Raw genomic sequence first — 13759 nt, 5'->3', positions numbered from 1 at the left:
TAGTTTTTTGTAAGTGTTTTTAACCACTTGAGAAGAAACACTTTGGAAACATTTCTACACATATGAGGCCACTTGGTGTGTCTTTTTCTTTTATATTCCTTAGGAATTCATCATTCTGTCTTTGGATTGGGGTTTTATCCTGGGATCGTTTTATGAGGATTACAGATAACCATAATTTAAGTATTTCACCAGCTGTAGGCACACACACATATGCACACACAAACACACATACAAATGACACATGTTGGGATTATTTAAGCTAGTTCAATATAATGTAATACATATATTAAAGAAACATATATAATCCTGTAATCAGTGGTTGAAGTGGAAATTTAGAAGTGGCAGTATAAAAAATGTAAAGGGAATGTAAGTGACTAGAATTTAATAGTTTTACAATGAAGGCATTTGGAGAAGTGGTGGTATGGCGTACCACCTTATACACCCCTTCTGCAACCACTACCTGTAACATTGTATAATACGTTTCTTTTAATGAGAACTTACAACTGGTTTCTCTGAAATGTTGAAGAACCCGCATGTTCATACATTTACCCCCAGATTGTGTTAATTTATGCTAGTTTACAAGTGGCAGGCATCGCTTGGTACAATGTGGGTTATACTTTATGTACAGTATAATCAAAAAGGTCAAAAAGACAATAATAAGCTAGTTGCAATATTATGAGGTTGAAAAGATTGGAGGAGACAATGCCAACATGAGGCTTCCTTGGTGTCACACGATGAGAAAGGTTAACTCTATCTAACCAAAGGGGGATTCATACTTTATTTAGCTCTAATTCAATGTAACAAATGAATATTTCTAGCTGACCGGCAAATAGATATCTAATGACAGCAAGGTAAACATTTTGGGCTAAACATGGTGACTAAATTTAAGCAAATGATTGAACTTATACAACATGTGTGCACCATGAATTGTAGATAGAAAACTTGGAAAATAGAAATGTAAAATCTAAATGTCATAAATAAAAAAATAGCACAAACCTGTTATACTAATTTAATAGTTTTCCGATCACAGTGGATTATGACTGCAATTTGGGGGAAAAATAACCCGCTTTTGTCTGTAATTTATTGGACCTTATTTCACATATTCAATTTCAAAGTGGTAAGAGTATAAACCTATGTACATTAGCATTATCTATCCTCATTACATGCTTTATTTATACTGTGTGTAGTCCTGCCTTTTATATAACAAAGTAGTGAGACCTGCAGTAGAAAAGTAATGGACTTGCGTAAATCAGGTTTTACAGATGAACAGGCTGTTTTGCACTGGTGCAAAGTATTGGTGCCACTGGGCCTGATTCTTTAAGGCATGCAAAACGTACATAATTTGCGTTTTTTTTTAAACGCACGTAAATCAGTCACATGCACATCTGTATTCAACTAGGAGAGGTTCTAAAGAACTCTGTTGTTGAATATGTGTCTAGGTACACTCTAACAGACAATATACTGCAGGGTACGTCCAACACATATGTGGAATATAAAGTCCCAAAAGGCACAGAATGTTTTCTTCTATTAATGTCACCTGTTAATTTTATAGTCATTAATGACAAACCTTAAATTGGGAGGTTTTACAAAAAATCCCACCCTTTCTGTTATACCTTGCTCATCACTGTTCCATCTCAACTCAGTCTGTAGGGTTTAATTCAATGCACTGCTGATGTAATACTTGAACCTCATAGCACCAGGCAGCCTATGTGTGACCAGGACAAAATGCTGACACCTGTTTTAATGCCAGGAGCGAGTGGCAAGTTCAGAAACATTACAATGTCATACTAATTGTGAGTGTTTTGGATGTGATTCTCATCATTAAGCTGCATGATTCATCAAATAAGTCCTGTAGTGTTATTATGCTCGCTGCCACGTTCTGCCACGTTCTTTTTAGTCTAAAAACAGCAAGGGTCAAGGCTTGTCAGCCACTGAAATACTATGTACAATGGGAAGAGGGAGGGCAAGGGGTTACCTCCCCCCCCCCCTTCATGCATGAAATCACATGCAAAGTGAACTTATCACATGTACAAAGTAGAGGCACTTTGTGGGCTGAACACTTATGCAACCAATGATTTTGTTAGAAATCTATCACTGAAATCAGAGACACCTCATGAGCAAAAAAGTATGAGCCACTGGTTCCTAGCGAATTAACAGACTGCATTCTCATAGATATTGTTTCAGCTTACAAAACTGATGCCATGACTGTGTAGGTGGCAAATGCATTTTAACAACATACAATAATGCATCACATTACATTGCAATGGTGCTGCTAGTTATTATACCATCAAACATTGTTGGCTATTAATAACACATAAAATACAACACAAGATAGAAAATGGAATTATAACTTACATGTTTTGATAAATTGGGACTTTTTGAGTCAACGTCATACCTAAAAATAAAGGAAAGAGAATTTATTTGAGTATACTGTCACATTATTTTCAGATGGCATTTACAGTGAGTAATAAGAACCGTATAATGGTTTTTTTTGTCATTCAAGCCTATAATAAGATAAATGCTACTATTTATAGAAATCTGTAAATAAACTAAACACAGCTTCAAATGTCAGTACTTGTACACTCTTGCTAGAACATGTAAAATGATATCACAATATTTTGTAATGTAACAAATTGTCAGGTTAAAGGAGTAAAAAGCTTAATGGTTGATGTTCAACAATGACATGACTCCCCGAAATCATAACTAAAACTTTATCATTAAGTAAGGGACACAATCACCAGAGTTTGGCAAAATTAGAGGTCAAGTTTTTAACATGAGAAAACGGAGGACATTTACCTCCCAAAGGTGCACCCTTACAACAACTGGGTTGACCTCTCTTTCAAGTGAGTTGCTGGTCTAGTTACTCCAGATGCTACAGGTAGACAATACCTTTCATAGGGCAATCACCATGGGCCCTGCGAACCATGGTGACACATGTGTTGCTGCTTTGTTTTTTATTTCAGGCATGACTGGCACATTCAGTAGTTGAAATTGTGCAGCTCCTACCAAGCGATATGTTATGCAGGGAGCAGGAGTCAAAACAGGAGACAACAAGGAGTCATCTGACAGCAGCATGGGGCGACAGTAAGAAAAGGAAAAAAACAAAACACTGCCTCCGACTGTGTTGGGTAGTTTTTTGGCGTCTCAGTGAAGATCAGTGTATTTGACAATTAAAAAAAAATACATAAGAAATGAATTGTAATATAAATATAAAATTATATAATATATAAAGATAACATTATAAATATACATCTAGACACTAGTAATACTTAACATGCAGCAGATACTCTTGAAGATTGTATTACTCAAAATGCTTTTTTTGTTTTAAAAGGGTGCTACTAGAACAGGCTGGTTTGAACACTTCATAATGGTAACTATTTTTTTTAATTTATATATAGCTGATGATTTTGGTGTTGGTAAGGTGGAGAGTAGGCACAAGCTCAGATCCTTGCTTTCAGCTGCATGGAAATAATCAGGCAGGTCTACATATCCATGATTCCATGCATCTCTCCTATATGTTACACTGTAATGTCCTTTGTGTGACAGCACATTATAGTCCTAGACTATAGTCTATACCTAAGCAGCAGCATTCAAAACATAGGTAGACATGTGGCTCTTAATTATAATTATATTAGTATTGCTATACCCGGATGACTATTTGTCCCCAAATATATTGGCAACAAAACAAAAAAAACACAGGGACCCAAGGAAGAGAGGGCTATAATCTAGAAATGCATTGCAGGACACAACAGCACTGAGCCCATGTTCTCCAGGTAGTAATATTTGAGATGTATGGTTATAGAGCTTCTTATATTAGCAAACAGGAATGAGTGATTGCGCCATCTCCTGCTCAATCTGGGAGACTGGCATTGGGCAGTAACAAAATAGCCCAGTGCCACTCTCACAGCCCATCACTGACATTGAGAATCAGCAGGTAAGAATCTGCAGGCTGCTTTCCCTCAATGTCAGTGGTCAGTGTTCCGTGTAGGGACTCCGCAGGGACATTAAAACACACAGAGTGGGTGACATTATGAGAACAAATATTGATTATCTTAACATTCAGTGTTTTAGTTGCCCCATTAACCATTGGTGTCCTAGGTGTTTGCCTATGTTCACCTAATAGTAGCGCAGGCCCTGCTGCTGTATGATACTAATATTAATCTATAATTACAATAAAACTTTTCTTAGTTTAGCTCAGATGTCAGTGTCTAAAGCCACTAGTTCACATGAAGAAAATGGCTTTGTTTGTAGCAAACACTCCCATTTTCTAGCAAGTTTGCTATCAACTGAAAAACAAGATTCAGTGTTTGAATTATGTATATTGTTGAGCATCTCCACAAAACAACCACTTTCTCAGCATCTACAATATTGGTCATCTTGTAAGGTGAAAGCAGAAAGACTTGTACCCTCAGACAGATAATTAGAGGCAGTAAAAAAATGCAGACACAAAAGTAAAACAAAAGCAATGTACAACACAAAGAACATACATAACTGCATAGTCAGAGTATTTGACAGATAACATGATTTAACTGTGGAATGTATCACAGTTCCTGGCTACATTGTGGGCTATGATAAAGTTAAATACATTATGCCCCATTACTGCCAAGATATAAAGAGTGCCTGTAATTTAAAATTAATTAGAGATCAGAAAAAGAACTTCAAAGACAAAGGGAAAGGACATAAAAGCATGAATCCAACCCATTCGTACAAAGGCACAATAAAAGAACACATTTGAGATAGTCATAAAAAGCCTAACATATGCTGTTTGGCAGAATATAAGAAATGTGTATTAAGCAGCAACAATGCATTTCATTTATATATAAAACAATGGAGCTTATTTAATCACATATGCAAAAAGCAACGTATGCTGTAACCAACGGCATCCAATCAGTTAACAGCATTTAGGACTTTCGTATAATCAGACTAATTAAATCTAATAAAGAATAATACATTTATGCATACTGTACAATGATATTATTTACACCCCAAAAAATCAAATGTTTTCTGGTGTTTATGGTCTAGGCTATGAAGAGCAATAGTGTTTATGCCAACAACTCAAATCTTAACAACAAGATGAGGCTGTGCCACTACACACAGGTAGATGCCAAGAGCCCAGCATTACTAGATGAATCAAAATTTCCAATGGTTAAAAGTGAAAAAGTTTTTATGATGTGGCTTTGTACATTAGTTTCAAGCATGTGTGCTCGAAAAATATGAAAAGAAAATAGTGTTTATATGCCCCCAAAACAAAAGGGAATGTATGCAATGAAACACACATTAAGTCATTGGTGGTCATACTGCAATATAAAGTGGACCTGAAAAAAGAATAGAGACAATTACAGGCCTGGAACAATTTAATTTAAGACTGAATAACGCAGATGATCCGGCAAAAACATGAAAAGAAAATGTGGACTTCCAGTGGCAGCAGGTCACACTGACACACTGATTTAAGAGCAGAGGGAGACCTAGATGGCAGCACTGGAGAAGATAATCAATCTTTGTTCCAACTACTATCTACTGAATAGTTGAATGCATTCAGTTTCTTTTATCCCATAAATATACCTAAGTTTTTCTACAAGCATACTGACCTACAGCATGTATTTTGTGTGTGCTCCTGCATCATTGTTTTACTGACCCAGAACCCAGTCTGCTATGTGGAGATTCCAGAGACCGGGCTGCTTTTGGATCTTCTCTACCACATACAGTATATTATATGAACATTACATAGCAGATAGACTACAATGACAGAAAAACAGCACTGAAGGGACACACTGCTCTGCTACCCTTGCCCAGCAGTAACTATAACTCAAGGGGATGAGTGTTGGTTTCCAACATTACCAGCACATGACTAGAAGGAACGGTGATTGTAGGTAGTCATGTGAGGTGACTCGCAGCCTGTCCCTCCAGGCCTATTCCATGCCCGTGACTGAATGAGAACCATTAGCAGGTGCCTCTAAGGTCAAAAGCTGCTGTCTTTTATGGTGGTGACACAATGGGGAAAGGGGGAGGCTTGACCAGGTAAAATTGAGAGGGCGGTAGTCATTGATCGAAAGCCAGAGTGTTGTTTCCAAAAATTTGTAAATTTACTCTACATTCCAAGAGAAAAATGCAATATTGTTATAAACTGGAAGCAAAGTAATGCAAGAAAACCTTTATAACACTGTGGAATCCATAATTCTGTAACCATCTCTTGAGTTACAATTGATTGTTCCAATCAAGAGAATGTGTTGATTAGCCACATAATATACAAAGATGTATTTCTACGTTTCTCTATATGTATTTATCTATTAATGTTATAAAACTAATAACATTTTAGACATACTGTTATATTAAATGATATTTAATGAAGAATAATAATGCTTAATTATTCCAGGAGAACTGTCCATACATTTGCTTTTAAAAAGAATCTGTGCCACCATACCATATAGAGTGTGTTAAATATGATTTTTTGTTAAGGCCTAATAAGGCCTTTGTTCAGCCATTTTATTGTAACTTGCAAAGAAATATTATTTGCTAGAAGAGATTATTCATTTTTCTGCTGATTTGCAGTCTTACAATATGTGGGCCTATGGCCTTAAAGTTGAGCTGATAGAGAACACCAAAATAAATGTATCAAGAATAAAACAATAAGTAGCTTCATATCCAGCTGGTAGTATGGGAGCTGTGCCCTTGATGTTGCACATAGCATATCTCCAGCTCCCCTTGAGATAAAAAACAATAGGCTCATCTGTCCTTAGAAGGGGGAGAAAAATAAACACCTCAAGAATACGTGAGAAAGTTAATCAGTAGTGCCTCTCATAAACTAATGGTATAGAATTGTATGCATATGACATAGGATTCATTTATTCAGTAGGCTATAAAAACTTGTATCTTTGTATCAATAAACTAGAGAATATTCCTTGTATACAGAACTTGGTCTGTGTCAATTCTCTCCAGCTGATTGAAGCGCTTCCAGATATACTTGACACCACAGCCAGACTTGGGTCAGAATTTTAGATCTTACAAGTGTAAACGTGCCAACTTTTTTAACTTTCTCACATCTTTGTGTATAAATGTGCCATGATTTGTTGTTAAGCAAACAATGCTTAATTGTGATTTTACCGGTCATGCAATTTCATAAAAACTTGTAATTGTAGGAAAACTGTTGTATATGAAACAAACCGGTGGCAGTTATAACTGCAACGGACCTAATGTCAGCACTTAACCTGCTGAAATGAAAATGTCGGCAGGCTAAATGCAGACACATTATGCAAATAAGTTGACAATGTTGTCAGTATGATTGGTAACATTCACAATCCAAGGTATCAACGCTGAATATAGGTCTGTCGCAATTAGGTACCCTACCCAAAGCAAACTAGATTGTTTTACTTTACAAAAGGCAGTTTCTGCAATATAACACTTTATACTCTCTATATTATGTGAGGTTTTCTTCAAAAGGTTGTTACCAATAAATAATTTGACTCATCAATACCTCTTTGGTATATAAAAATAAAATAAGACAGCAAATAAGGGGGAGGTTGGTGACCATTACATAAAGCCAATTCTATACTAATGAAATTGCTTCTCAGTTTAGTGATAATGAAGCCAAATTTAACATTCTCCATTCAAAAGACAAGTTTTAGAGGTGGTACCGTTTACCAAATTAGGCAAAAACACTACCAAGTCACACTGGTATTTTACACCATATAAACCTTTACAAATCTGGAGACTCCTTCAGGAACACTTACTGTGGCAAGATCAGATTATATTTTAGTGATATTGCAAACTTCTTAGGATTCATGATGGTGGATCATTTAAAAAACATATTTTATCAGACATATCAGTATCCTTTGGCTATTTCAATTCCACATGATTTAAGTGTATAGGCTGTAGAATAATGTGTGTAATTTTTACAGATGAGAAGAATGAATGTATATACCACATTTATGTATCTACCACATTTAAGATCATGTTCATCGTCTACCATCTTAATGGACATATGCAAGCAGAGTTATTTATACAAAGAGTCCCTTTTGCAAGAATGTGAATTTTGTTTGTGTTTGCAATTTGGATGGTGCTAACTTCATCCCTAATGAAATTTTAAAGGTTTGCTGTTTATATTTGTAACTATACTCCTAGGATTACATTCCAGTCCCTGCCCCAGTGAAACTTGTGGTCTTATCTCTCTACCACAAAAACAATCAAACAAACTTAACAGGGTTATTTTTCTCAGAATCCAATAACCTACCGGTATGTTTCTGGACTGTGTGAGGAAACTAGAGCACCCAGATGAAACCCATCCAAACATTGGAAGAACATACAAGCTCCACACAGACAGTAAAAGACTGAGCCAACCTAGCGAAGATCTTCTTATTATCAGTATTCAAGTGGCACACAAAAAAATGTTAAAATCAAAAAGTCATATTTGTCCAGAAATATGGTTGTCTAAACTTATCAATGTTGACTGCCTGGTTCTAGAAATCAATAAACTGCATTTTGTGGGCAGTACAATGGCTTAGTGGTTAGCACTTCTGCCATACAGCACTGGGGTCATGAGTTCAATTCCCGACCATGGCCTTATCTGTGAGGATTATGTATGGCCTCCTCGTGTTTTCGTGGGTTTACTCCGGGTGCTCCAGTTTCCTCCCACACTCCAAAACATACTAGTAGGTTAATTGGCTGCTAACAAATTGACCCTAGTCTGTGTGTATGTAGCTCTATATAAATAAATGAATGATAATGATGATGATATTGTGGATGTCTCTCTTTCATGCACCCAAAATCCTTGAGATGTTATTTATTATTATTGTATTTACAATGTAAAAACCACATGGACACAAGATGTAAATTGGCAAAGGTCACAGTTAATTTTATTCAAATGAAAGTAAACTCATTGGTGGGACAGTCAGCAGTCTAAATGTAAAGTCAAACAGTGGAAGGTCAGACCATTACCCACTGGGTCCTGGAATAAAACCTTTACGATCAATTGATGTTAAATTCTACTACCGGGTTGTCTACACCCAGTGACGGACTGGCCCAGTGGGTACCCAGGAAGACCTCCAGTGGGCCCACTGCCCGACAGCTCCACCCCCTTTTGATAGGAGGGCGGATCCGGAATGCAATCACCAGTGCCCCCACAGAGGAAGAGGTGTAGGAGCAGCCTGTGCTACTTAGTAATGCAGAGGAGTTTCCTGCTCATGCAGGATACCTTCACTGTCTCTGTTGTGCTCTGACTGGCTAAGGACTGTGTCAGCCAATCAAAGCACAGACATGCCCCCTACCCATACTATTATTGAGGAAGCTGGAGACAGCACTGCAGGAAAAGGTACATTTAAGGGAGTTTATGTGTCTGTGTGTATGAGAGAGAGAATGTGTGTCCCGGAATGCAATCACCAGTGCCCCCACAGAGGAAGAGGTGTAGGAGCAGCCTGTGCTACTTAGTAATGCAGAGGAGTTTCCTGCTCATGCAGGATACCTTCACTGTCTCTGTTGTGCTCTGACTGGCTAAGGACTGTGTCAGCCAATCAAAGCACAGACATGCCCCCTACCCATACTATTATTGAGGAAGCTGGAGACAGCACTGCAGGAAAAGGTACATTTAAGGGAGTTTATGTGTCTGTGTGTATGAGAGAGAGAATGTGTGTCAGATTGTGTGTATCAGAGTCAGTGTGTATGACAAATGTGTGTATGAGAGAAAGAGTATGAGTCAGTGTGTATGAGAATTGTATTAGTGTGCATTAGAAATGTATTAGTGTGTGTCCATGCACTCAGTATATATAAAAAGAGGGATCATACTCCTGACTTGTATGACAAATGTGAGTATGAGAGAAGGAGTAGGAGTCCGTGTGTATAAGAATTGTATTAGTGTGCATGAGAAATGTATTAGTATGTGTCCGTGCACTCAGAATATATAAAATGAGGGATCATATTGCTGACTTAGTTAATTAAAAAAAACAGGGCTATATGCAGGGACAAAAAATTTCCAAGGACAAATCTTTAAAATCCTTGGAAATTAAGGACAATCAGTAACTCTTGCAGTATGCACTACAACCTTGATTTTATTGCGGAAGGTATTGTCTACTTCCAGTAAATTTATATTAACTTAAAAGTATTTTTTTTTTCTTCAAAGATTAGTGTTAAGTTACACATTAAAACAAAACACTGCTTATCACTTTTTGTGATTTTTTTTTTCTCTATGATGCTAGATTCTATTTGTGCATATGTGTCTATTTGCCTAATTATTTGCTAGTCTGACTGGAAACATGCTTAGTGGGAGATGTAAAAATGTCACAACCAAGTCCATCATATTACCACGTGTCAGGAGCCGCGGCGGCCTCGGGCACCGCCGCGACTCACTTCCTGTGTCAGTGACGTCCCGGCCGTCTCCATGACGACCGGGGCGTCACTTCCGGTTTCTCGGGCCCGACCGTTGCCAAGGCAACGGCCGGACGCCGAGTGCAGCAAGCGGTGCGCCCCGGCAAGTGAGGCAGCCGGGTGCATGCGCTAGGATAGCCTGCGGGCTATTTAATGTTGGTAGCGCACCTGGGATGCATTTCAGGGCAAAGCCCTGATTGGCCAAAGTCTGTATATAAGGCAGGGAGGGCTTAGCCTCCCTGCCGGTTATAGCGTCCAGTTACCTGTCAGCCTAACCTGCTCCTGCTCCTGCCTTGTATTGGTGAAAACCTTTTGGACTGATTCCCTGTGTATGACCCCTTGCCTGGATTTGGACCCTGCCTGTGTTTCTTGTGACCCTGACCTTTCTGCCTGTTTCTGGACCTTGCTACCGTGCCTGTGACCCTTGACCTCGGCTTGAGTATTGGATTCCCTGTCTGCTGCCGGCCCTCGACCTTTGCCTGGACTTCACTCCGCTTTCCTGGGTTCTCCCTAGTCGGTACGCACTTCACGACCCTCTGCTAGTCTGCGGCCAAGTCTGTCCCCACCATTAGTGGCTCCAGTGAACACCTGACTGGCAGAGCAGACTCCGGGTTGTGCTGTACCGGCTAGAGGGGTTCCTAACATTATAACCGGCCACACACATACCAGAGACAAGGGTGTAATGGATGGAAGCGGAACCGCACCATCTCCGGCGCAAGCCCTAGCGGGTCATGTCGAGTCCCTATACCAAATGATCCAGGGATTGTCTGAGCTTTTGTCTGTTCAGGAAGAAGCTGCAAAACCTTCACAATCCATTCCAGATTCCACCTGCGAACCTAAAATGAATCTGCCAGACCGGTTTTCCGGAAATAGATCCCTGTTCCGGAATTTCAGGGAGAGCTGCAAGCTCTATTTTCGGTTGAGACCCCGCTCCTCTGGTTCAGAACAACAAAAAGTCGGGATTATCATTTCCCTCCTTCAGGGTGATCCCCAGTCCTGGGCCTTCTCCTTGCCGCAGACCAGTCCTGCCATGCAGTCAGTAGACGCTTTCTTCGAGGCATTAGGTCTACTATATGATGACCCGGATCGAATGGCCTCCGCTGAGGCTCATCTACGGGCCTTGAAACAAGGTCGGCAGTCGGCAGAGGAGTACTGCGCCGAATTCCGTAGATGGTCACCTGACAATGGATGGAATGACCCTGCCTTACGCAGTCAGTTTCGCCTAGGCCTGTCGGAACAGATCAAAGATTCTTTGGTGCAATACCCGTCTCCTACCTCATTGGAGAATCTTATGCACCTCGCCATTAAAATCGACAGGAGAATTAAGGAGCGAAAGTCTGAGAAGGAGGCATCTTCTCTTCCATCTGCCTTGATTCCTGTTCCCACGGATGGTGAGGAGCCTATGCAGTTAGGAGCGTATCATCTCTCCCCTGAGGAAAAAGACAGGAGACGATCACAAGGCCTATGTCTCTATTGTGGCAATAAGGGCCACTTCTCCCGTTCCTGCCCTAATAAGCCGGGAAAAGAGCATGAGGGGAAAGTTCACCAAGGTCTGCAAATTGTTTCCCCGAAAAATGCTGTATTAATCCCTGCACAGCTCACGTTCAGTGCTGGTTCCGTGGACCTGTCTGCCTTCATTGACAGTGGAGCTGCAGGCAACTTCCTCGACATCGGGTTTGCCCGCTCAGCTGGAATTCCGATGGTAAAGCTCAAATCCGCCATTACTGTATGTGGCTTAGATGGGAGTCCATTGCCTGGAGGCAAGATTACCTGGGAGACTCCGCTACTACAACTGAACATAGGAGCTCTTCATTCAGAGTTTATAACCCTCCTCCTTATCAACTCTCCGTCAGTTCCGCTGATTCTGGGTCATCCGTGGCTTTCTCGTCATAACCCTGTTGTGGATTGGGTGAAAGGAGAGATTATCCAGTGGAGCTCTTTTTGTTCACAGTCCTGCTTGACCTTGCCACTCCGGATCCTGCAATCAGTTCCTGAGCAGCTTCCTTCTCAATACCATGAGTTCCTAGACATGTTTTCTAAACAAGCTGCTGACTCCCTACCGCCTCATCGCGATTTTGACTGTGCCATCGAGCTGATTCCTGGTTCCAAAGGGGCGCTTGTATTCTCTCTCTGGTCCCGAGACCAAGTCCATGCAAACTTATATTGAGGAGAATCTTGAGAGGGAGTTCATCAGGCCATCTAAATCTCCTGTAGGTGCCGGATGCTTTTTTGTCTCAAAAAAAGATGGTGAACTGTGGCCCTGCATTGACTAGCGGGGCCTCAATCAAATTACAGTCAAGAACACCTATCCTCTCCCTCTCATCTCAGTGTTATTCGATCAGTTAAGAGGTGCCACCGTCTTCACCAAAATCGATCTCCGTGGAGCATACAACCTCATCCGCATCAGAGAGGGAGATGAATGGAAGATGGAATTCAATACACACTCTGGCCACTACGAGTATCTGGTCATGCCGTTTGGCCTCAGTAATGCACCTGCTGTGTTTCAAGATCTGATTAATGAAGTGCTACGGGAGTTCCTCGATTGTTTTCGTGGTCGTCTATTTAGACGACATTTTCATCTATTCCAAGTCTTTAACTGTACATCGGGGTCACGTCAAACAGGTCCTACAGAAATTGCGAGAACACCACCTTTACGCCAAATTAGAAAAGTGCGAGTTTGAGGTGCAGAAGGTATCCTTCCTAGGTTACGTAATTTCTTCGGAAGGGTTCTCTATGGATCCAACCAAGGTCCAAGCTATCCTGGATTGGGTGCAACCAAATAATCTCAAAGCGGTGCAGAGGTTCCTGGGCTTCGCTAATTATTATAGAAGATTCATTCATGGCTTTGCTGATATTGTGGCTCCTATTGTCACCCAGATACCCAGATCCTAAAAAACCGTTTGTTCTGGAGGTCGACGCCTCTGATGTCGGTGCTGGTGCTATATTATCTCAGAAGGACTCTCATACTCACCGTCTGCACCCATGTGCCTACTTCTCGCGTAAGATCTCTTCAGCCGAAGCCAACTACGATGTGGGCAATAGGGAACTACTGGCAATTAAATGGGCCTTTGAGGAGTGGCGACATTGGCTGGAGGGTGCAATACATCAAATCTCTGTTATCACGGACCATAAAAACTTACAATATATACAATCAGCCAAACGCCTGAACCCCAGACAGGCCCGTTGGTCGCTGTTCTTTACTTGTTTTAATTTCGTAATCACTTACCGACCAGGTTCTAAAAATGTCCGGGTAGATGCTCTATCTCGGAGCTTCTTGGCACACCATGTTCCAGTTACTAATCCGGAACCCATCATTCCTTCTTCCATAATTCATGCCGGGCTATCTCAAGACCTGAGCACAACACTTGAAAGGTTCCAAAGACTAGCTCCTGATAATATGCCAGAG

The 13759-nt window shown here is 40.4% G+C and overlaps 1 protein-coding gene across 2 annotated transcripts in view; it reads right to left on the bottom strand.

The window, feature by feature from the left end:
* CPNE8 (copine 8) overlaps positions 1-13759 on the bottom strand; it is a 349264-nt gene that overhangs the window by 186957 nt on the left and 148548 nt on the right. For both annotated transcript variants that reach the window (XM_075208844.1, XM_075208843.1), the window contains exon 5: positions 2356-2395. In XM_075208844.1, coding sequence (XP_075064945.1) covers positions 2356-2395 — 40 coding nt within the window. The remainder of the gene's footprint in view (positions 1-2355; positions 2396-13759) is intronic.

The sequence above is a fragment of the Mixophyes fleayi genome, chromosome 4, assembly GCF_038048845.1.
Source record: "Mixophyes fleayi isolate aMixFle1 chromosome 4, aMixFle1.hap1, whole genome shotgun sequence".
In the NCBI taxonomy this organism is placed as follows: Eukaryota; Metazoa; Chordata; class Amphibia; order Anura; family Limnodynastidae; genus Mixophyes; species Mixophyes fleayi.
This window is presented reverse-complemented; position numbering and strand designations above follow the sequence as displayed.